The 22,950-nt window shown below is 43.2% G+C and overlaps 1 protein-coding gene across 2 annotated transcripts in view; it reads right to left on the bottom strand.

Moving 5' to 3' along the window:
* Nucleotides 1–2,725: 2,725 nt before the first annotated feature.
* Nucleotides 2,726–22,950, bottom strand: part of LOC138589624 (poly(rC)-binding protein 4-like) — a 46,806-nt gene continuing 26,581 nt past the window's right edge. For both annotated transcript variants that reach the window (XM_069660008.1, XM_069660009.1), the window contains exons 8-15: nucleotides 21,019–21,147; nucleotides 19,728–19,802; nucleotides 16,737–16,808; nucleotides 13,865–13,906; nucleotides 13,702–13,777; nucleotides 13,158–13,207; nucleotides 9,967–10,136; nucleotides 2,726–3,681 (exon numbers count right to left, since the gene is read on the bottom strand). In XM_069660008.1, the coding sequence (XP_069516109.1) occupies nucleotides 3,336–3,681; nucleotides 9,967–10,136; nucleotides 13,158–13,207; nucleotides 13,702–13,777; nucleotides 13,865–13,906; nucleotides 16,737–16,808; nucleotides 19,728–19,802; nucleotides 21,019–21,147 (960 nt within the window). In that variant the 3' untranslated portion in view covers nucleotides 2,726–3,335. The remainder of the gene's footprint in view (nucleotides 3,682–9,966; nucleotides 10,137–13,157; nucleotides 13,208–13,701; nucleotides 13,778–13,864; nucleotides 13,907–16,736; nucleotides 16,809–19,727; nucleotides 19,803–21,018; nucleotides 21,148–22,950) is intronic.

Genomic DNA, 22,950 nt, shown 5'->3' with positions numbered 1-22,950 from the left:
TCTGCAGCTCCCCTTAGCTTTAAGGAGCTTTACAGTTAGCTTTAGCATATTGTTTAGCTGTATGCTAACATAGCTATTTTTAAATGTCATCCTCATTTTATTGTATTTTGTGGCTCAACAGGCAGCAAATTAAGCAAACAAAACACAGTAGAATACCTGCCCAGCATGGACAGGCAAAGTTAGCATCTAGCTAGTAAACATAGTGGAGCATGTAGCAGCTAAAGAGCCACACATTTCACTCGAGTTCATAGAGACCAAAACCAGAGCTAAACGAGAGTAAATACAGGTCTTACATTTGCCAGAAACATAACTCATAAAGATTGATAAGGTTGTTCTGTGAGGGCTGGATGTTTACAGATATCCTTAATTGGACTCTTTAACAACACTGAATAAAACTGTCCCTAAAATCCTTCAAAGCAAAACACTCTTGGTGGTGTTTTGACAATTTCACTTTAAATCCATGATGGTTCAAATGTCAAGGTGTTTTGTCAAAATGAAAGTAGACTCTGGAGGTGTATTGTTCGAATCCTGTTTTAAAATAAGACAAGACTTGTCCTTCATGTTTTCACTCATACTGAATTTTTCCTGTTGCTGGCTGTTACATTTCTAAAGCTAAGTGACGGTTATTGCGAGTCAAAGTGAATGCTGTTCGTGAGTCCAAGAGTCCAAGGTTTCAAATTTCACTTTGCAAAGCAAAAGAGAGCTTTGCATGTAATGTGAAAAAAACATTACACACAACACAGTGAACAGAGAGAAAAGAGATTTATACACTGTGTAAAGAACAAAGCCTGTAGGTACTAAAAGACTTACTGTGGAAACAAAACAGACCAATGGAGTTTAATACTATAATAACATAAGTAATAGTGCTGGGAATCACTCCACTTCCTGTCGGTCCTATTCTTCCTGCTTCACCTGATTAATTATTCTTACATATTTTGAAGAGTAAAACTGAGAAGAAACATTTATGTTTTGATCATCCAATAATTAGACATTTGTGTGAACATGCCCAAACATTTTCAATTGATTACAAAGAATGACAAATGCTCTTTCTGTGCAGAGGTAACACAACGTGGTGAAGACCTGCAGACTGGTTTTTGGACGACTTCAGCTATCATGCGAGGAATTGAACCAAAGCAAATAAAAGAAACTGCATTACTGATGCATAACATGCAGGCAGCATCTGAAAAGAAAGGGTGAATATGGAGACTAAAATGGAAATACTCATGTTAAGAACGTACAAGAACGTCGTAATTGAACTTAAATACAGCACTTGAGTAAATGCGAGAAGTGCCATTCCACCAAGAGTGTGCTTGAAGTGTGTGTGTGTGTGTATGAGTGTAACAGCACGTCACACAACCCCTGGGTCCTTAACAGAAGGGAAAAAAAGAGACAAATTTCTGAGTAGCAGCGACAGCTAAGGTCCCTGCTCTCACCATCTCAAGCTTCACTCTGTCACTAACGTCTACTTTGATATTCAAACGCGTCACATGTCTGTGTTTGATATCTGGTGATGCAGCCACAGTCAGAGAGAAGCTGCAGTCGTCCATAGAAGACAAAAATAACTTGGCGTGTCTTCGTCTTTTAAATAATTATCGGGGTTGTATTAGCATATAGCATAGATAAAGTACTGCTGAGTGGCCTACAGGTGGCACAAGTGACCCAGAAAGACTTCCTGTGGGTTAGTTAAATAATCTGAATCTAATCTGTGAAATGTAAAATAAAAGTAGTCATCCAATTACATTTGCTACTTGACTGTAGATACTCTTATACAGAGGAAAGATGATAGATAAGCTCATTCTGTAGCATTTTTAGATAGATAGATAGATAGATGGATGGATAGATAGAAAATTCCTTTCATGTGAAAAGATGAAAAAGCATCAGACTCACAAGGCCCCTCCTTGTCATGTTTTAGCCTTGCCGCTCGTTGGACTCCAGCTGAATAACACTGAAGTTGTAGGCGTGGGCTCTGTGTCTGTTTGAAAGCGAGTGTGTCTTTGGTAACAATGAGGACTGTGTGCACTCTCAGTGTCTCGCAGATCCATGATGCAGTCACAGAAAAAAAAAAAAAAAAAAAAAGAAGAGAAAAAAGGGAAGAGTTAGGATGAAAGGATCCTCGCTGCCTCTCTGGAGGATGATGATGCTGTGGTGCATGCTGATGCAGACACTGGATTTCATTTTTACAGCATCACTGTGGCTCCTCTCATTTTCTCCTCTGGTTTTTATGCCCCCTTTCCTTTCTTCCTAACAAACTCTAGTGTTTAAAAGTCTCACTGTATTTTGTCTTAAGGGACTTACAGTGAGTACATTCAGTATAATGATGTTCTCTCCGCACAGAGCGGTGTGCGATTGTGTAACTGTTTGTGCATGTATGTCAGGCTATTGCTGGCATGCAGGCAGAGCTCCTCTCTTCTGGGGTTGCTCCGTCTCATTTTGCTGTTATTGTTTGGGGCACAAGAGCACAATGATGTGAAAAGCTTCTCTCATGAATTCTGGCAAGTGGAATGACAGAGTGCCATCAGGAAGGAAAACAAAAATAACCTGGATCTGGCACTAAATCTCTTTGTGTACTCGCTTTCCTCCCAAACATGTGTTGGTGTGCAGCTGCTGCTTTATTAATTTGACTTTGATAGGGTTCAAATGCTGTGTCTTCCGCCTGTGGAGCAACTGAGCAGACTGGCGTTGTTTTTGTGCCACGAAAAGAGGTAAAAAGTAGGACACGAATACATCCGGAAACAAAGACTTTTAATAAATGAAACAATACTAATAAATAAAGATTAAACAAGTTGCACATTCAAAATAAAATCCAACAAAACGAACGTAACACTGAACAGGAAAGTACAGTACCATAGCACAGATTATTAAAAAAAAACAAACCCCCAACCCCTCAGACATTTACAAATTTTCTTAAAAACTTCCAGAGGCAAACATAGACATTGTATAAAAGCATCATACATGAGAGCATTTGTCATCTGAGTATAATTTACAAATTTATTGAAGGATAAATACTAGCTGGTCTCTAACCCGACATACACGTGTGACAGTGATATTTGAACATGTGTATCTCCGGTGAGGTTCCAGCCTTTTTTTTTTTTTTAGTGATCAATAACAGTGATGAGGTGAAGATGAAGCAGTCCATCAATTCATGGGAAACTCACAAATTATCTATAACCGTAAATAACTTTTAATAGCTTTACCCACATCTCCGTTGGTCTCTTCTCTGTTGGTGCGTCAAAGAATAAAAGTCAAGAGCGTCTCTGCCGGCGGATATGGCTACATCAGGCGTTTGTGGAAGAACACTGCAGCTGTCCTTCCTCTCCAGAGGCTCCGAGGCTGCGTCAGTAGGGAGCGAACTTCTGTCTCTCTGGCTTTTTGATGCAGTTGGCTGTGGAGATTTTGGCGGTGTAGGCGGCCAGAGTGGTGTGGGAGGGCGCGGCGGTGACGGCCACGGCGGGGGCCGGGCTGGACAGAGTCAGAAAGGGGACGGACTTCACCCCCAGCAGGCCTGAGAGGGGCATGGCACCGTATGGGGTGCCCAGCATATGAGCCGGGGTCAGGGCGCCCACGGTGGCCAGGGTGGGTGCGGGGGAGGCAGCTGGGGAGGCTGGCTGGGTGAAGGCCATGTTGAGGTCGACTGGGGCTGCCATGGTGGCTGCCTGGGCTGTGGATTTGGCTGTCTCTAAACTATGAGGGGGAAGACAGGAGGAGGAGAGAAGTGGAGGAAAGACAGAGGATGATGTCAGAAGATTATAGTGATGCTGCAACACATGGGGGAAGTTTCTTCTTATTAAAGCATTAAACATCTTGTTGTTTACAGGTCTACAGGAGTAGAACTGCATATGAAAAAAAAGTTTGTGTTTGTGGCTCCAAACTGGCTTTTAATAATGTCAAAGTTTGAAAATGAACAAAAATGGAATAAGAGCCTTTGCGTACCAGTCAAGTTGCAGATTATATCCATGTCTGTTCAGACTCAAATATTATATTTGGCAAACATTTTGAAAGGATTTTACTAGAAGCTGTTACTTGTATTTTTCCTAAAATGGAACTTATGGAAGCTTTGCTCAGAGTGTTGTCCACATAAAAGTAAAAAATTAAGCAAGAAGAAAGCAATTTTGCAATAAATAATATTCAAACGCACTGTACACTGACAGACTGCTGGAGAGAGCGAGGGCGAGGGGGAGAGAGAGAGGGCACATACCGGTACATATAAGAACAGAACTGCGGAAATAAAAGGAAAACTAGTTAAGATGATAAACCTGATGTAGCTCTGTGTACCTCTCATGTTTATCAATGACGTGTTTGAACTAAACTGCAGCGTGGAGTCTCTGTTAACGGAGACAAACGGAGTGACAGTGTCAGACAATGTCCGCGTTTAATAATCGCCAGAGTCACGGAACATATACGAGTCTGTCCAGTCTTAAAAGCTTGGTTTTCTATACTGCTCTCATTTTAAAGCAGTCAGTCGCGATGTTTATCTGAGTGACAGATTTGATTGGCTGAGTAGCGTCACGTGTGATGATTTACAACCAACGCATTGGTCGGCGAGGTTCTTGGACCCCCAAATCACAACATTGGAAGGGCCGTTTTGGCTTCGATTCAGGGTTTGAGCAATGCAATTGTTTTAAAGCAAACAATGCAACATCGCCAGCAGCATTTCAACCACGCACCCACCTTCAGCTCATGACGTTTTTCCTTTGATAGATAAAAGGACGAATTACGTGGTGGCACATGCGCAGCTGATCCGCGCTGTTGGTCAGTGGCGTCATTCTGACGTCATGATTTTTAAAAACCGAGGTTATATATAGGAGCTGCGTGAGCCATGAGAGTAAGGAGAGACTGATATAATACATAGACCTCTCCATGGATGCATGCATAGTTGGATGGATGAATGGATACATCCATCCAACTATGCATGCGTCCATTCATCCATCCATCCATCCAACCATACACAGGCCTCTCCACAGTCTGGGCCACTGCACCACGCCGGTAAGGGAAGGCTGGGACGATGGGCCTACTCACCATGCAGGTCAGACCGCTGAGCCAGAGAGCCAGCGGAAGCGGTAAGGGAGTGGCCAGGACGGTGGATGCATGTTTGGTTGGATGGATGGATGGATGGATGGATGCATGCATAGTTGGATGGATGAATGGATCATCCATCCATCCATAATTGATGTATGTATAGATGAATGGATGCATAGTTGGATGGATGGATGGATGGATATATAAATGCATGGATGTATAGATGGATGGATGCATGGGTGGATGGATGAATAGACAGACAGAAAGACAGGTAGATAAGACAGACAAAATACATAGACCTCTCCACAGTCCGGGTCGGATCACATTCCACCATGCAGGTCAGACCGCCGAGCCACGGAGCCAGTTGGATGGATGAATGGATACATGGATGGAATGGATACATCCATCCAACTATGCATGCATCCATCCATCCATCCATCCATCCAACCAACCATACACAGGCCTCTCCACAGTCTGGGCCACTGCACCATGCAGGTCAGACCGCTGAGCCAGGGCACCACAAAGGTTCAAAGCCTCTGAGCCCTGGCGCCAGAGGGAATCGGTAAGGGAAGGCTGGGACGATGGGCCTACTCACCATGCAGGTCAGACCGCTGAGCCAGAGAGCCAGCGGAAGCGGTAAGGAAGTGGCCAGGACCGTGGATGCATGTATGGTTGGATGGATGGACGGATGGATGGATGCATGCATAGTTGGATGGATGAATTGATCATCCATCCATCCATAATTGATGTATGTATAGATGGATGGATGCATAGTTGGATGGATGGATGGATGGATATATAGATGCATGGATGTATAGATGGATGGATGCATGGGTGGATGGATGAATAGACAGACAGAAAGACAGGTAGATAAGACAGACAAAATACATAGACCTCTCCACAGTCCGGGTCGGATCACATTCCACCATGCAGGTCAGACCGCCGAGCCACGGAGCCAGTTGGATGGATGAATGGATACATGGATGGAATGGATACATCCATCCAACTATGCATGCATCCATCCATCCATCCATCCATCCAACCAACCATACACAGGCCTCTCCACAGTCTGGGCCACTGCACCATGCAGGTCAGACCGCTGAGCCAGGGCACCACAAAGGTTCAAAGCCTCTGAGCCCTGGCGCCAGAGGGAATCGGTAAGGGAAGGCTGGGACGATGGGCCTACTCACCATGCAGGTCAGACCGCTGAGCCAGAGAGCCAGCGGAAGCGGTAAGGAAGTGGCCAGGACCGTGGATGCATGTATGGTTGGATGGATGGATGGATGGATGGATGCATGCATAGTTGGATGGATGGACGGATGGATGAATTGATCATCCATCCATAATTGATGTATGTATAGATGGATGGATGGATGGATATATAGATGCATGGATGTATAGATGGATGGATGCATGGGTGGATGGATGAATAGACAGAAAGACAGGTAGATAAGACCGATAAAATACATAGACCTCTCCACTTAAATGAAGGTGGAATAAGCACGACATGCAATTTTGTGTTCTCTGACTGCTCTCTGCCACACAACACAGCACGTCTGGTGTTGTCTCTCTCCCCCATTTCCACCGTGCCATCTTATGAAAAACACTGTGCTAGCTAAATAACGACCCGAGCCCCAACCCCCAACCAACCCAGCTCAGATCCACACTAATGTCGTAGGGGGCCTACAACTCACAACGACGAATATCGCCGAAAAATGAAGAGCTCACATAGAAGTCCGTAGTTGGACATTTTTACCCTCATGAGCCAAAATGCAATAGTATGAGCAAATTGTGTCGGCGATTGAAGAGTTAAGCTAACTTTATCCCTTACCAGACAGGCACAGAAACCTGGCGCTTAATTACATGTACGCAGCAAACCTGTGTGTGTAAGGGGAAAAGAATAATTCACCATCAGTGTAGCAAGCACAAGAACCACTGTGAAGGCGACAAGCGTGGCCACTGCCGTTGAAGCGAAGTCCAGCTGCACTTCCGGATGTCCGAGCATGTTTAAGATAAACGCGAAGCGCCAAGTAAGGCGGAATGATCTGCGCATGCCTGAATGTTGAAAAAAACGAAAGCAGTGGCAGACTTTCGCAGAGGAAATAGATCCTTCACTATTCTGTTTGTTTAACAGAATCCTGCTGAAAACGATCAAAAACAAGCCACAAAACAAACAAAAGATCAAGATAGACCAGGGGTACTCAATTAAACTTGAAGGAGGTCCAGTAAGAGATTTTTTTCTCAAGCAAAGTTCCGGGACATCATAATGTCTGACCTGCGTTATGATTCAGTACCATACACTTATACATCTTGAATGTCTTTCAAATCAAATAAAGAAAATACAGTTAGGCTAAATAGTTTTTACAACAACGCTTATAACTTTTACAAAGAGCTCTCATAATTAAACAACAATAATAATAATGAATACTTCAATATTTGTGAGTGTGTGTTTGTATGTAGGGGTGTCTCCCCCGGGAAGTTGTCAAAACCTTTATTTCCTGTATTTTTGGTTTATTTTATGCCCCAGTTTGTGATGGAAGTGTCTTTATTTATAAATGAAAACAATTAATATAATGTCTGGTACTACTGGTAGTAAAATGTTGTCCATGCAGAAACCAAATGAAAGAGAGAGACAGCTTTGCCTCTTCACTTAAGCTGCTATCTCTCTGCCTCCTGACAGATTTGACCATAATAGGGAGATTCACTTTATATTTTATTTCATGTTTGCCAAATTTTATTTAAGGTTTTGCCGAAATGCAGTTGCATTAGATTTTTTCTCATGGTGAGTCATAGTGAGTTTTAAAACAGGCAATGACTATGAAATCACTACCAATATTGTTAATAGAAATGGAAAATTAAAAAGGACCTAAACTTGAACCCTGAGGGACACCCCTGTAAAAAGATCATCTATAAAGAGATAAGTCCTAGACTACTTTAAAGCCGTCTCCCTTATTCCACTTAATTGAATCTAGCGAGTCTTCAGAGTCAAACACTTTTCACAGATCAACAGATAATGCATCTCAGTGTTGCGTTTTTTTCAGGGCACTGAGAATATCTTAAAATATCAGGGTAGTTTCTGTAACAAAGCCCTGCCTGTGCCTGTTCATCTGTTTGAATGTTTGCTGCCGGTTGACAGTTTACTTTCCAGTGAGAAGAACGCTGTCTTCACTAAGAGACTATTTTTACCGAGGTGAACAGAGGGCTGGTACAGAGCTTCATCACATGATGTGAAGCGAATCACCGGAAGCTTAATATTAGCAAAACCAGCGAGCTTGTGGTGGAGCACAAGAGAACCAGATCACAATCTCCTCTGAGTTTTGGCTTTGAAGAATCACCTTAAAAAAGTCTGTTTGGATGTCATTATGACGTCACTGTGTTGACCTTTAACCTTTTGGAAGTAAAATGTCATCACTTCATTATTTTACCCTGTTAGACCTTTACGTCAAATTCTGTCCTAATTAGCATTTGAACGCTTGAGTTACGGCCAAAAACGTGTTTTGTGAGCTATCGCTGGAGGGCGGCATAAAAGATGAGAGCGTGGGGTGGAATTAAATTACTTCACTTATACGAGTTTTATTATAATTGGTTGATAAGAGATCTAATTAATTAAACCTCTCTGGGGTCGAACTGATGCATGTAATGGGCAGTATGTGCAATGACATGCTGTGACATCCTACATACTGTGGTGTTCGGTCACCTTCATCAAATGTGTAGATAACATTTGTCCACATATTGTGGTTTAACTCAGAAGAAGATTTGAAAAGTGTTTTACAGAGTTATTTAATATTGAATGTTGTGCACATGGAGCGGAGCAGTGGGGTCTGTTGGATGCCAGAAATACGAGAAGTGAAGCCAAACTCAACAAAACACAAAAAGAGTAAATGTTCTTTTGTCTGGTTTTGGAAGCGAGTATTAAAAATCATTGGAGGGTGATTGCATTAATCGTTGCCACAATCTCTCCTTCTACAGGGTGCAGAATAATATAATTACCAAAGCTAGTTCTATGAATTTTGGTCTCATATTTACAAGAAAAATAGAAGTAATGTACTGTTTTTATAACAAAAACAATTTGATTCTATTTTGTTGTGTTAATGTATCTTTTTCTCCTTTTATTCTATGTATTTGTTTGACAGTTTTTTTCATATTAAATGAAGCTCCAGCGTAAGTTCAGTCAGGAAGACTACAGTGTGCATGCTGGCTCTATTGTTCATATCTTAGACCTTTCTGCTCACACTCCCCTCACGCATGCTCACTCTTATTTCCCTGCACTCATCAGCTGCTCTCATCACCTGGTCTCTGCGTCCAATAGCACTGCAACACACCCTCACTGTTAGCCTATTACATGTTGTTGTTTTCTTTTTGAAATACGGCTATCCTCTGCCTCCAGTTCATTCATGCGGTACTTTTGTGCGACCCTCCTTCGCCCAGTCTTAATCATCAGCTTCATGATCTCATCAGCCTTAGATGCCGTCATCAGCCAAAACCTCCATCACCAGTGTCCGGACTCCATGGGGGGGGGTATATCTTGCTGCTGCTCAGGGCCGACACCCTTCGATCACCATGATTCATTACCACGTCATCATTGTAAATTGTCTTCCTCACTTCATTTACTGGTCTCTCCTGATTGAACTAATATCTATCTTAAATGATTTTGTACCAGCTTTCATCATGTGTTGTGTTATAATATCAAAACAGCTGATAAAAACAAGATGCCAGAGATGCCAGAGATGCACTGCAGATACTGAATTCCAACAAAACACAGCTCCCACGTCGTGCAACACAACCAATCTTTCACTCACTCCCTCGAGGCTAATTACCGGCAGCAGAAGGACATTCCTCATTATCACTTATCACTCTATACAATATAACCTCTGACCCTTTTAAACCAATGCCTTTCTCTCAGGCCTGCGCTTGCGGTGATTCATTAGTCGGCCGTGCAGCGGGTCTTACCAGGAGGTAATGAGGTACTGGGCCAAGTTGATGCTGACCGGTGTTCCTGTGATGGTGACGTGCCGGTCACTTGTCCCGTCCAGCTGGCTGCCGATCTTGATCTGAGCTCCTGACACCTGCCTGATCTCGTTGATCTTAGTGCCCTGCCGGCCGATGATGGAGCCGATCAGCTGCAGGGAGAACAGAGACGAGGCAAATCAAGTGACTTCAATGAAAAAAAAAGAATGATCCGCTGAAGAGGACGGGGACATGCTTTACAAGGACGGGGGTCAATAAATCACTGAAGGAGCTTTAGATGAAAATGATTCGACAGAAGTGAGAAAAGCAAAAACACAAGAAGAAAACAAAACTGAGCAGCTCTGTTGAGCCGACTCTGTTGAGCACTTCAAAAATTGAAATTACATTGTCTCCGCTGGATTGGTCATCCATCATGCATGTCAAAACCACTTACCCCCCTCTTACCCCTCCACCCCTGAGTCTCCCTTAATTGCTTCTGCACGTGCACCGGTAAAAGAGACGAGAGGAGGCACATTTGCCTCTCATTAATCTGAGTGGCTAAAAGGTTATTGATTCCTCAGAGTGGTGATGACTTCCCAAACAAATCACTTCCCAAACACACGCCGGCTAAAGATGCATCTCCGCACTAATGGAAAACATAATGGGAAAATAAGTCAAATATATAATGTAGAGGCTCGGCGGCTTCTCTCTGTTGGGAGTGGATTAGACAATGACACGGCTTTTATTGTATTCCAAAATACATTATCACTTTTGTTGTGCTTTCATTAGCCAACCTGGACCCCCGCCTATTATTAACACAGATAGATATTTAACAGAGCCAGAGGGGTGCATATCAGCTCAAGTGCAGCATGTCAGGGCTCGGTGACAGCGTTACGCTGCCAGATATGCATGTGAGTGGGGCAGACGGTGATGAAGTATGTGTCGTATGTGTGTGTGTGGTGGCAGCTTAACGGCGGCAGACACATAGGAAGACATACACACATGTGCGCAAACACAGTGTCCCTGCGTTTCACATTCCTTTCCAGGGAAGTAAGCAGCCTGTTCCACAATGTCTGATTTGTCACACAGCGACCTGGTTGGTCCGCCCGGCTATTATTGGCTCAGCAGTTTATTCATGGGAGGGGGCGGAGACAAGAGAGCAACCAGCCTAAAGAGCAACTCCAGAGACAATGGCCACAACAGACCTCAAATCACAGATAACGTCCCCCCCCTACCCGCCCCACTGAGACCAAGAATCTCCTCTGGACCCTGGGCTTTTAAAGCAGCTGTCAATAGACGCCAGCTGTCAACAGCTCACCCACTTTGGTGCGCATGACCTCAGACAGCGGCATTCCTGTATGAACAACCTGAAAAAAAACCCCTTTAAAAATGTAGCCGGAGCTAAATAAATCACGCAGGAGACACCTCAGGTATGCTGGCTGTGGTGCTTATTTTTCCTGAGCATACAATCATTAAAGCTGCTTCTGCTCTTCATGTAAGTGGCCTATATATTGTTGAGTTCCTGCTGAGGCAGTCATTTGAAAGGACAACAGGAAGAGGGATGGGATGTTGAGGGTGCAGCCATTTTTCTTCCGGCTAAATCTTCCGCGCGCAGAAGTACAGTGTATACTGCTGACGGGGTGTAAGCAGTTTTAAAATGCATCTGTGCGTGTGTGCGTGCAGAAGTCTCTTTGTGTGTGTGAGCACAGAGCCGGATTGTGTGGTCGGAGCGCGGGTCGGCCTGAGGGGGGACGGAGGGCTGAGGAGGCTCAGTCATGGCTGTAAGTCCTCTCTTCTGGAACAATGGCTGGAGCTCACAGCTGTCCCTGTCACGTATAGAACTGGACTCCCTCAGTCCTCTGATGCATTGTGCCACTCGCCACACGGGAGTTTACATGGCAGGGAAAAAAAACCTACAGGCATGTTAGAAATGTTGCTGAAGGGTCGTGCCTATATCCTATACAGTACAGGAGAAACCTCATCAATCTTTTCTTTCTATTGTTAAACAAAGACAGCCAAGTGGAAACTGTCTGAAAGCTGCTATTTTGTCTGTGCTGATAGTTGTTATTGAAGAACTGCAAAGGGCATTTCTGTGAATGCAGTTTGAAGGAAAAGACTGGTTTTATGTTTTTCTCTTTGTAGAAAAAAAATCAAATGACCAAAATAAATAGAACTACAAAAAAATCTCTGAGCTCCATTGTTGGCTTGGATAACACGTTCCCTCCTTTACGTGGACATGTAGTGGTTGTGTATTTAATATTTATTACAGTGTTTTATTTTGAAATCTGTGATTGAAAACAGTCTCAAGAACACTATTCACTCCTGTTTGAGTAACGTATGTTAAATACTACAGTGCCCAGCAGCCTGAGGACATGTTTAATGTCTTCATAAGGAGATAATGAGCATGAGGAAGTTGTTTGTTTTTGTCTTTCCACAGAATTTGTTTAATTTCAGAACAACATTTCCTTCTTATGGATGATCGTGGATGAGGATTTATACTGGAAATTAAATCCGCAAATTAAGTCATAAATTATAAATGGCCTCATTATGAATTTCACTTGAGAAGAGAGCTTTCCTTCTCCCTCATTTTCCAAAATGAAATTCAATAGGAGGCAAATTACAGCAATTAACAGCCAGATGCTTTCTGCCCAAACCAGCAAACCCTGACAGAACGGTGACCATCTGAAGGGAAATGTAGTCCTTTAAAGTGAACCTATGCATTTGTGATTTTTCACTCTCAGATTGGAGAGACATCTCATCAAACCCTGGCGGAGGCTAAGTGAAGAGGGAAAGGATCTTTGTCTGTTTTCTTATTGGCTGTTTTGACAGCAGACAGCCTCTAAGTAGGTCAGGGAACATGAGAGGATTTACTGAGCACTCATGGGAGTCACTCTAAGACACTGCAACTGCAGCCTAGACAATAATGCGAAAGGATCCATATCAGCTCAGAATCCCTTTAACCTTGGGTTAGTCTGAGGTTAGAATAATGGGGATAATTAGGAAGTTGCCAACATGTCTCCCTTCTCTTTTGAAGTCTTTGCCGTTGCAGCTTCTGCATCTGAAGTCACCTGATCCTGCGTACATGCGAGATGAGCGCTGATTTCCTGTTTTTTTCCCTTCTCGGTGCTCAGATGGGAAAACAAAAACAACATAAAGAATGAAAGCTCTCAAAGTAAGTTGTTTCTTCTCCTTACATCATTGGGAATAAGCAGCTCCTGAGATGTCTGGGAGTTGGAGTCCATCCCTGATGAGAGAAAATACAAGCATCCACTGAATAAAAATTGACATATCAGATATTTTATTATTCATTCAACTGCTTTAGTCAGTGAATCCACACAAAACACCATTCAGATGCAGGAAAAAAGACCCTTTGAGCAGGAAGTGCCTGATATAGTAAAGCAGTTAATTTAAATTTTAATGGACTGATGTTTAACGCGGCACTCATTCTTTTCTCTCACCCAGTTCTCTGACTCCGCCGAACGTATCATTTCACATAATAGTTTCTGTGAGAGAGCCATAAAGCCTCTTCTCCTCCTTCCTCACTGACACAAGCTCATAATCAGTGCGGCTAATGTAAGCGAGTCTTTTCTTCTCAAGTCTAATACAGGTTGAGAATCTGAGACAAGTTACAGATGAAAGAGCGGCGCGGAGACAAAAGCTGCTCGTCCTATTTGAGACAGTTTGCTTAATTCAGGAACACTGGGGCACGATTCAGAACACATGCTGCGGTTTACATACCAGGTATCATAGTGGAAGCGGGCTGGGCCATGGGACTCAGGCCCTGCTGCATTGACAGCTGATGTAGCTTGGCCAGCTGCGGGACAGAAAGCAGAGCGTAATGCAGTGAGCACTAAACTACTCCTCTGATATTAAATTAGAATATTTTCCCAAATGGCCGTACCTCTGAGTGTGGAATGCCGTATTGGTTTTGCAAAGTGTAGGCCTGGAAGAAGAGAGCATCCTGCATTAGGTAAATTACAGCAATAAAACATCACACACGGGCAATAAATCTGCAGCCTCTTAATGGAACTGCTTCACTGTCAATACACGCCGGTTTTTCACAACAAGAGAAATTAGTGTACAACGTATACAGAGGAGAGGTGTGTGTTTTCTGACTGGTGGTCTCATTGTTTTAGCTTCATTTGTCCTGCTTTTGAAACATCCACGTCAGAGATCCCTGCCTCCACCCCAGTGCAATGTAGGTTAATGGAAGTTGCTCTCCCAGCATAAAAGATGAAATATAAAATATTCAGCAGGAACATTTCTTTCCAGACACAGTGTACCCGTTACTCGGGATAATCCACAGACCTCAGTGTGGATGGCTTTTACACGGACTGTAAAGCAGCTTCTGTGAAAAGTTTCGGTGGACTGACCTGATAAACTGCTGTATATTTTTGAAATACATACGCTTGTTGGTTTTTATTCATCATGTGGGTGGTGTGTTTTTAAATCAGCTTCCCCATTGTTTCAAGTCTCGCAGACATCACTGCTGCTGCTGATAAAACATGTATTCCCTTATGCAGTATTTTTATTTGCCATACAGTCAATAACAGACAAAAAAATGTGTAGTTTATTTTCATAAATAGCTTTCTTATGTTTTGAATGAATGAGACTTCAGGTTTAATGCTTGAATTAATATTTATATAGGAATTTAAATAGAACACAAGGTGATAAAACAGTATAAAGCATATTTTTTAGAGCAATTTAACAGGGCCCCCGAGTCTCCAGGAGAAAACAATGACTGCGTTTAAAGATGGACGACGCATCTCCATCTACTCTCATTGTACAAAATTGAAGCCAAAATACCCCCCGTGACGGGCACCGCCATCTTGCCCTGCTCCTTTTTTGGAGCCAGAGATGCGCAGTAGCGAACGGCGGGTGGAGCTGCTGTAGCCACTTCCACTAACCAAAACACACACATAACCAGAAAAAAAATGGCTAAGATCTATGTATTTACGTAACAGCAGAACATCTTCTTGTGTTGGTCTGAGGTTAACGTTCACAGATATGTAAACTTCAGTGACTGTAATGATTGTTTTAGTTACGTCTCCTCTCGTCGTTCCTCCTCCACTCTGCTAATCCGGAACAGATAGACTGCAGGAGCCGTATTTGTCAACAGAGCTGTCAATCATCCTTTTTACAGCATCAAATAACTAATTAAAAATAAACTTGTCAGAAAAATAAACACTTTGACATTAATAACTAATATAAGAGCTAACTACAATGACAGCAACCATGTTTAGGAAAAAAATATTTAGCCTGTATTTTGATTTTATAGTTTGACTCATGTCCCATCTGTTAACATGGAGGAGGCGGGCTTTATGACCTATACTGCAGCCAGTCAGTAGGGGGCGCTCGAGATGTTTTGGCTTCACTTTTAGGGAGCTGTCATGTCGTCTATCTTTTTCTAAAGTCTATGGGAGAAAATAGGAAAAACGATGCTTTGATGCTGTTCACAATATTCTAAATTCCCTTCACCTTCTTTGTATTTGGGTTATAACAGACATAAAAACCATCATAACCAGGGCTTGTCAAGCTTAAACTACATGCATGATCGTGATCTGAATAATTTAAGTGAACCGCCTCTTTAAAGGGTTTGCTAAAAGCATGTATTACATGCAAATACTTCCTGTTTGGTGCTGTTACAGATCATTTGTACAGCCCTGCACGTTGACGGCAAGTCATGTAAAATGCAACGCTAAAACCGTCAAATGGAAAAATGGTGGTTGTTTACCTCAACATGAACGTAGTTTATCACCTATTTATGTGAAATCGTAACCAACAATCTTCAGTATTTGACCGATGTCACGCTCACTATTTTGCTTCATTCATCTTCCATTCTCTCTCTCGCACATTTCTTTCATCGTTTCTATCTCTACCTGCAGCATCCCCCATCCCCCCGTTATCCTGAATAATGCAGACTCACATATGTTAACCTCCTTTTCTCTCACTCAACCCATCCACACTCACTAAACCCACTGAACCCTGTCTATCTATCTATCTATCTATCTATCTATCTATCTATCTATCTGTCTGTCTGTCTGTCTGTTTATCTATCTATCCCTCTCTCTGCCTGCCTGTCTGTCCGCTTGTCTAACTGTCTAACTGCTCTAATTGAATTCCGCCTGACGCCAGCAGTCTGGCCTCGATTACGAGTCCATCCTACGTGGTCATAAAGCAGAGAGGAGATCCCTGCCGTTACAGCGCCTCAGCCTGTTAGAGCTTTGTTTTTATTAGGAAAGCATAAAAACAGATCAAATCAGAGGCAATAATCGTCTCATTTACAGCATGAGCGATCGAAATTGTGAACTTTTTATATTTCATTACCCACATTTCTACATTTTTTTTTCCAATTTGTCAGAGGCTGTTGTTCCCATTCTGATACGATGATGGCATGTGCTATTGCTGTCCTGGGAGGAATATTCCTAAAGCCCAAATGTTTCTGGTGCAGAGCTGGGCAGGACTAAAAAAGAGCCGGCAGAGCTGTGGTGGTGCTGTGTGATGGCATCATGTTTCAGGAGGGGGTTATAGCTCTTATGACAGGGGGAGAACAATAGCTACAGCTTACGCTCAGCTGTTGTTTTTAATGCCTCGTGCCAGATGATGGACTGTGTAAATTTGGACATGCCACACAAGCCCTCGCTCTCACTCACCGCCCAGATCCCCCACAAGCACTCCAACACACTCCTGAACTTTACTAAGAAGTTAAAAATGTGAGCTGATTTCGACAGAGATTCTGATTCTTCAGAGGAACAGAGATTTGGTCTAGTTACCTGCTGGAGGTCCAGGCCACCCTGTGTGACTGAGTACAGAGGGTGGGGTGCAAATTCTGACGCCTCGAACACCTACAGGACACGAGGAAAGCAGAAAGAGAAAATACATGACTCATTACAGCAGTATCTTCATGTTTTTATGGGTTTACAGTAACTATTTTTGCAATCGGAGAGAAGATTAGTGAAAGTAAATAAGTCCTTATGAGCTGAAACCCTGCGTGGCAAATCTGACGTCAAAATAATGAGTACAAACTTCCAATTCCAGTTTTTTTTGTGCTTTTGCTGCAGATCAAATTCGGCCTGAGACGCTCTCTCGAGGCTGCATTTCTGACACTTTAACACACCTAATAGGCCATGACTCATCCTCAGACCCTTTCCCATTCCACTTCATTTCCTCCTCTGACAAATTATACAAACATCCCTTATCACTGTGCAGCCTTCATTAAAAGCCTGCTCCCAGTGACCAGGACCTCGCCCCGGCTTTAATTTGATAGCATATTATTGGGAATATCAAAAACACACAAAGCCATTCCATAAATTGAGCAGAGTCTGAGGCAGCACTAACAGCGTCAGAACTGCTGACAGCTATGCAGAGTATCTGGCTGCCGCTGTAGCTGCAGGAGACGGCAGGCAGACCTCCAGCCTCACTCGCTAATCTTGTGACTTGCTCCATGGGAGGGCGGATATCTGTGCCTTCTCAAACAGCGGCATCTGCACCACTCGAGCCCACTCACAAAACCGCCCACTCCCCCGCCGAGGAGCACCTACGCAAGTTTCCCCACCGAGCCAAGTACTTCAAAAAAGAAAAACATCGGATCAATGGCGATACCTTCTCCAAGCGTTCTCTGATGTAGGTTGGAGGAAGGTTAGCATGTCAGCTGTGAATGCTAATCCAGTGGTTCTCAAACTCTCTAGCCCTGCTAGCAGTATGGATCTAAGTATAACAGCTTTGGCCTTTTGACCCCTTCCTTAGGTCCACAATCTTTAATATGTTATAGATTTGTGTGCAAAGTCTTAACAGAATATATAGAGTCATACTCTGAATACCAAGCCTACCAGAGGGGAAAAATATTGGCACAACGGGCTGAAACGCTAGCAGAATGCCTGTAGCTAGCTAAATGCCTGTAGCTAGCTAAAAACATTAAATATTAGCATGTCAAAGGATTATTTTAGAGCCCTGGCTGTGTCTACGTGACAGGAAAAGGTAATCTTCTAGTCTCTAACAGTTTCCCTTCTGCTTTTCTTTAAGAATTATTTAACTGAAGTAGTTTTATATTTCTCTAAATCTTCATTTAAGCAAAAGAGCTAAACCAGGCTTTACAAAGCAATCCTGTTAGCTTCTACTCCTGCAGTTTGTCCGGCCAAACTCGCAAATGTGACTCATAAAATAATAATCACGGTACATACCCCCAGCTCTAAGAAAGCCACATCCCCAGTGTTATAAAAGGTCTAATAAAAGCTTGGCATGAGAAGAGAACAAAAATGCTTGCTGTGCACACGGGCACACTGAGAGTCAGAAACCCACACTTCTCCCTTTCTTCCTGCTGATGCCTCTCGTCTTACTGCCTGTTTCCTCCTCTCTTTCCTTAGGCGCCATTTTTCTGGTCGGCAGCTTATAAAAACTTACTTCTGGGTTCTTTACGCTGCTGGTAGAGCATCCTTCCACTGAACAGCTTTTACACTGATGCTCTTTTGTTTTGTTGTGTTGTTTTCTAGCAGACAGAAGTGTAGAGGAGGCACCTTCACAGACTCGAAAGTCGATAGAGATAATGGACTGTTTTCTTCTCCGGATGGGACTGAACTGCGCTCTGTCTCTAAAGGTTGGTCTGCTTTGAAATTTAGTACAGATGCTCATGTTTCCCTCTGGATAATTTGCTGAAACTTTGATAGTCATTGACGTTTCTTCAAACAACACCACCAGGATACAAGTTGTGTTTGTCTGACTTTAGTTTCATACCTGAAAAAGAGCAAAACACTTCCCAATTCGTGTACGGTTGGCTCCCTTTGTCACGGTTGCTTTTCTTTTTAGACTGTTTGCCTTCATCTGAGTGTCCAATCTGTTTGCATTTGTTCGCTCGCAACATTTACAGAAACCAGAAAAGCAGCCGCTTAGCTCCGCCTACCCTCTCTGGCAAACCAACCACTGCTGGGTGATGGAAAACGTGTCCATCACTGGGCCCAGTCCATAATAATACTATATACTGCAAATGCAGAGGCCCTAATCAGTGGGCCATAGGCTCAAACACCATTGTGTTACCTCATTCGGCGATAGATAGTGACTTAACAGACATTTATTTACATGAAAATCTTATCTTAATTATTACTTTAAGTGGTGGTTTTGGCCAAAAAATCTCATCTTGCTTTCTTTAACAGTCATATGTATCACTCACTTTAAATGTCTGCCCTGGAAAATATAAACAAAGGCAGCGTGCAGATAATCGCTTCGTCTGACACCTACCCCCCGCCAGCAGATTCAGGCATTGAAAATAACTATATAGAAATAATCAATCTTGTCGCTGATGGTCTGGTTTGCTTTTGTAGGTCATATAGAGTCATCAGAATTCATTTCAGTCTGTTTCATAACCAGTGACAAACTCCTCACAGGAGCTTTAAGCTGAGCGGTTGAGGCGTGCGGCCCGTGAACAGAGGCTCAGTCCTTGACGCAGCGGCCTCCGCAGCGCTTTGCTGCATGTCACTAAGGACGCTAACGACTGTGTAATAAAGGCAAAAGCCCCCCCAAAAAATTAACATAAAAAAACAAACACACACAATTCTCCCACAAAATCTGAAGTGAACCAGAGAGCAAGATCCTTACTTTTCTAACTGGTACTTTGAAAGAACTTTGAACGTCCCCATAGGAAACAGGATTATTTAACTCCTGCCTGTCGAACTGTAACCATCTAAAGCCCTTATGACTTCAAACAGTTTGAGAAACACTGTGCTTGTGTATCATACAAAGCCACCTGACTTGTGAGATAAAATCTCTCTTACCTGGTTCCCTGCGATGAGGACTGCAGCTGGTGAGGGGCTCGGCCGATAAGGGATGGTGGCACCCTTCGGGGGAGACTACGGAGTCAAACACAACACGAGGGGTCAGAGGTTTTAATAAAACTTCAAACGCGAATAAACCTCCAACATCTACTCTGAGAGGTCCTCAGCAGCTCAAGAGTGAGGCGGCTAAGTGCAAATGGTGTTGAACTCTCCGGAACATTAAGATACAATAACAATTAATGACAAATGAAACTGCTAATGACACAGACATTATTCCCCTCCTTGTTTTTCTTTGATAATATTCCTCATTCATTAAATAATTGAAGTGTTGGAGTGAGAGCTCTTTGTGGGTAACAGCTCGGAGCTTCAGCTTGCGTCGCAGCTGCAGGCTCTGCAGTGGTTTCGCCCGCTGGATAAATCAAGCATCCACTGACAAGGAGAAATTTGACGATAAAATTCTTCAAACACCAATAAAAAAAGGAGGATTATGCAGCGTACATGACACTGTATATCTTATCAAGTGACTGCAATGTTGGTGATACTGTTTTGGGGTTTAAAATGTAGAGCATCTTTTCTGCCGCAGCAGTCACAGCAAATTCTTTGTATAACTTTGCATAATTTAAATCTTGGAGCCAAAAGCGCGAGGCCGCTGGTACAGAATCCTAATGAAACTTGGAAGCCTTTGAAGAAAGCCCTGGAAAACTGGATCAAACTAGCAATTAGTCAGTCAGGTCCAGCTGCGTTGCTAAAACAAAAAGGACTTGTGCACTTCCATGAACACACAGGGAGAAACTGTGCTCGGGGTTGTTTTTCTCTCATCTCCTCCTCGATTTTCTCAAGAGAGCTGTTGTCCAAAGGTGGACAGATTTCGCTGCGGGCCAGTTTGTTTTCTGTTAGCAGCATAGTGTCCCCTCCAACAATACTGAAGTCTGACCTGAGCTGCACCTTTGTGGCTCCGTCTGATGTCTTAACCCGGCAGATTAAAGCCCAGGAAGTCCAAACTATAAAGGAAGTGTGTGCTTTCTTTCTGTCAGATGAAGATCGCGCTACAGCCTCCCTGTTCCGCAGCACTCTATATCAAGTTGACTTCCTCCATAGGTAGCGTTACATAACAAAGAAGGCTAGCACAGCCTACTGAAACTTCTTCTGCAGTGGAAAAGACAATGGCTGCATGCAGGTGAAATGAAAACACACACATCAACAGCAATTATTGCCATCACGACGCGGCAGCAGCAGAGCTCTGACAAAATGTCAGCTCGGTGTATAAAAAGAGGAATGGGACACTTCCTACCTCCAGGATTACCGTGCAGATGAGCTTGACACACTGGATTACAGAGTCCTGATTCCCAGATATCGTCACCCCTCGCTCAGTAGAGTTGGGCAGCAAATCCCCTGCCACCTGAATCTGAGCTCCGGTGCTCTGCAAATGATAGGGGTTTAAAAAAAGAGATTAAGTTTGATTCTATGGATAAGACCAGTCGTGATTACACGGCCATGGCTCTTCTCTGTGTTTCCCCTGCTGGCTTTTGTTGACCTTATTTCATCAAACAAATACTGACAGAAACCAACAGCGCTGTGTTTTTTTTAACGTCAAGTCCTGTTAGGTTACAAAAAAATAACAGTCATCCATGGTCAGTTGATGTAATTCTCTCAATTTCCGCTGATTCATTCCTAAAAAAAAGCACAGCTGCAGGCATGAAGGAGTGCTTTTTGTGATTTATCTATTTTGTCGATGTCTCTATCAGGCTGCAGTGTTTCTGGAGGCCATTGTTGAACCACACACATCACATAATGCTTCTATATGTGAGCTCGTGTCCTGTGGCAACCAAACAAACAAAGCAAATCTGTATCCGAAACAAATTTGGGTTATGAGCGGGACAAGAAATCCTTCTAACCACAGAAAATGACTCTATTTGTAGATGGGTACAGAGCTAAAGTTATAGTGTCAGATGTCTCTGGCAGCAGATCTGATCACTTTAATCCTAATGTTTCAACTGGAGCTGAATGTAGTCAGGTGGTTTTTCCTTTTAAAGTTGACGGTGCTGAGTCACACTATTCTGTTGTGTTACGGGATCCATTCAGGCTGCATTATCTCACTCATTTCCTGCCTTTATAGTCTCAATCAGATTGCGGTCTGGTGTCAGATAAAACACTTTGGACCAACTGAAGTGTCTTATCTGTTGGACGGATTCATATAAAATATTAAGATACATTCATGGTACCCAGAGGATGAGCCCTATTCATTTTGGTGATCCTGACTTTTTAATGTTGAACTTCAGGCTTTACATGACCGGGGCCCTGATTATACAGAAAATCTATTACGCTGTGATGAATATATTACATGTGCCTTCTTAGATGGGCGTTCTGGTCGTTCAAAACCCGACTCGTGACTAAGTGCTGTAAGGCTTTTGCAACCAGAGCCTGCAAACTCTGAAACAACTTACCTCCTTGTATCTGTTTTGCTGAATGTAAAACTGCCTTTTGGTTTTCCTTAGCAAATCGCAACTTTCCCCCCTTTAAACTGCCAGTTCAAGGTGCGATTATTACGCCTCTGTTAGGTCTCGCCTTCTATGTGAAGACGCACGGAGGTGAAATGGTGTGGGGAAGTCGTTCCTCCTCTGAGCCGGCATCGGAGGTAGTAACAGAGGCGTAACAGAGGCAAAACGACGTCTGTGTAAACAGCGGAGCCGGCAGGGTGGAACAGCACCGTGTGTGTATTTGAAGCATGCGCTGTTTGTTTACATCTCGCGCATTCTTGTCTTCCACAACGCCGGAATGCTTTGTAAAAACACACACTGGGGCGGCTTTACAGCGGCGTTGGCAGGTCCAATGTAAAATAATTTCTATTTATAAATTCTACATAAAAATGTCGAATCTATAGGCAGGATTGTGGATCGTAGGGATGCCAAGTGATCTGGTCTGAGTAATACTGACCAATCACGGATCAGCAAGCTGCGTTGTATGCAGGAAAAACAGTCGTGTGGAGAGCAAAAGCAGGCGGAACGTCATGTGTCGTAATGACATCCCGGCTCCCTTCAGCATCATCTGACAATGATTTCTTATTAATCTCTATAAACAGACATCTGCATGCTAACAGCTAACAACCTGTTCTAGATCAAAAATTCAACTTGAGATGAATTCCCTTGACGCGGTGTCATGAAAGCCATTCAGCGTTTGGATTTCCCGACTTCCTCGAAGGCATCAGAAGTGATCGATCCGACGA

This window comes from Semicossyphus pulcher, unplaced genomic scaffold (genome assembly GCF_022749685.1).
Source record: "Semicossyphus pulcher isolate SPU_LCO1_2020_fin unplaced genomic scaffold, fSemPul1.0.p SCAF_13, whole genome shotgun sequence".
Classification (NCBI taxonomy): domain Eukaryota; kingdom Metazoa; phylum Chordata; class Actinopteri; order Labriformes; family Labridae; genus Semicossyphus; species Semicossyphus pulcher.
This window is presented reverse-complemented; position numbering and strand designations above follow the sequence as displayed.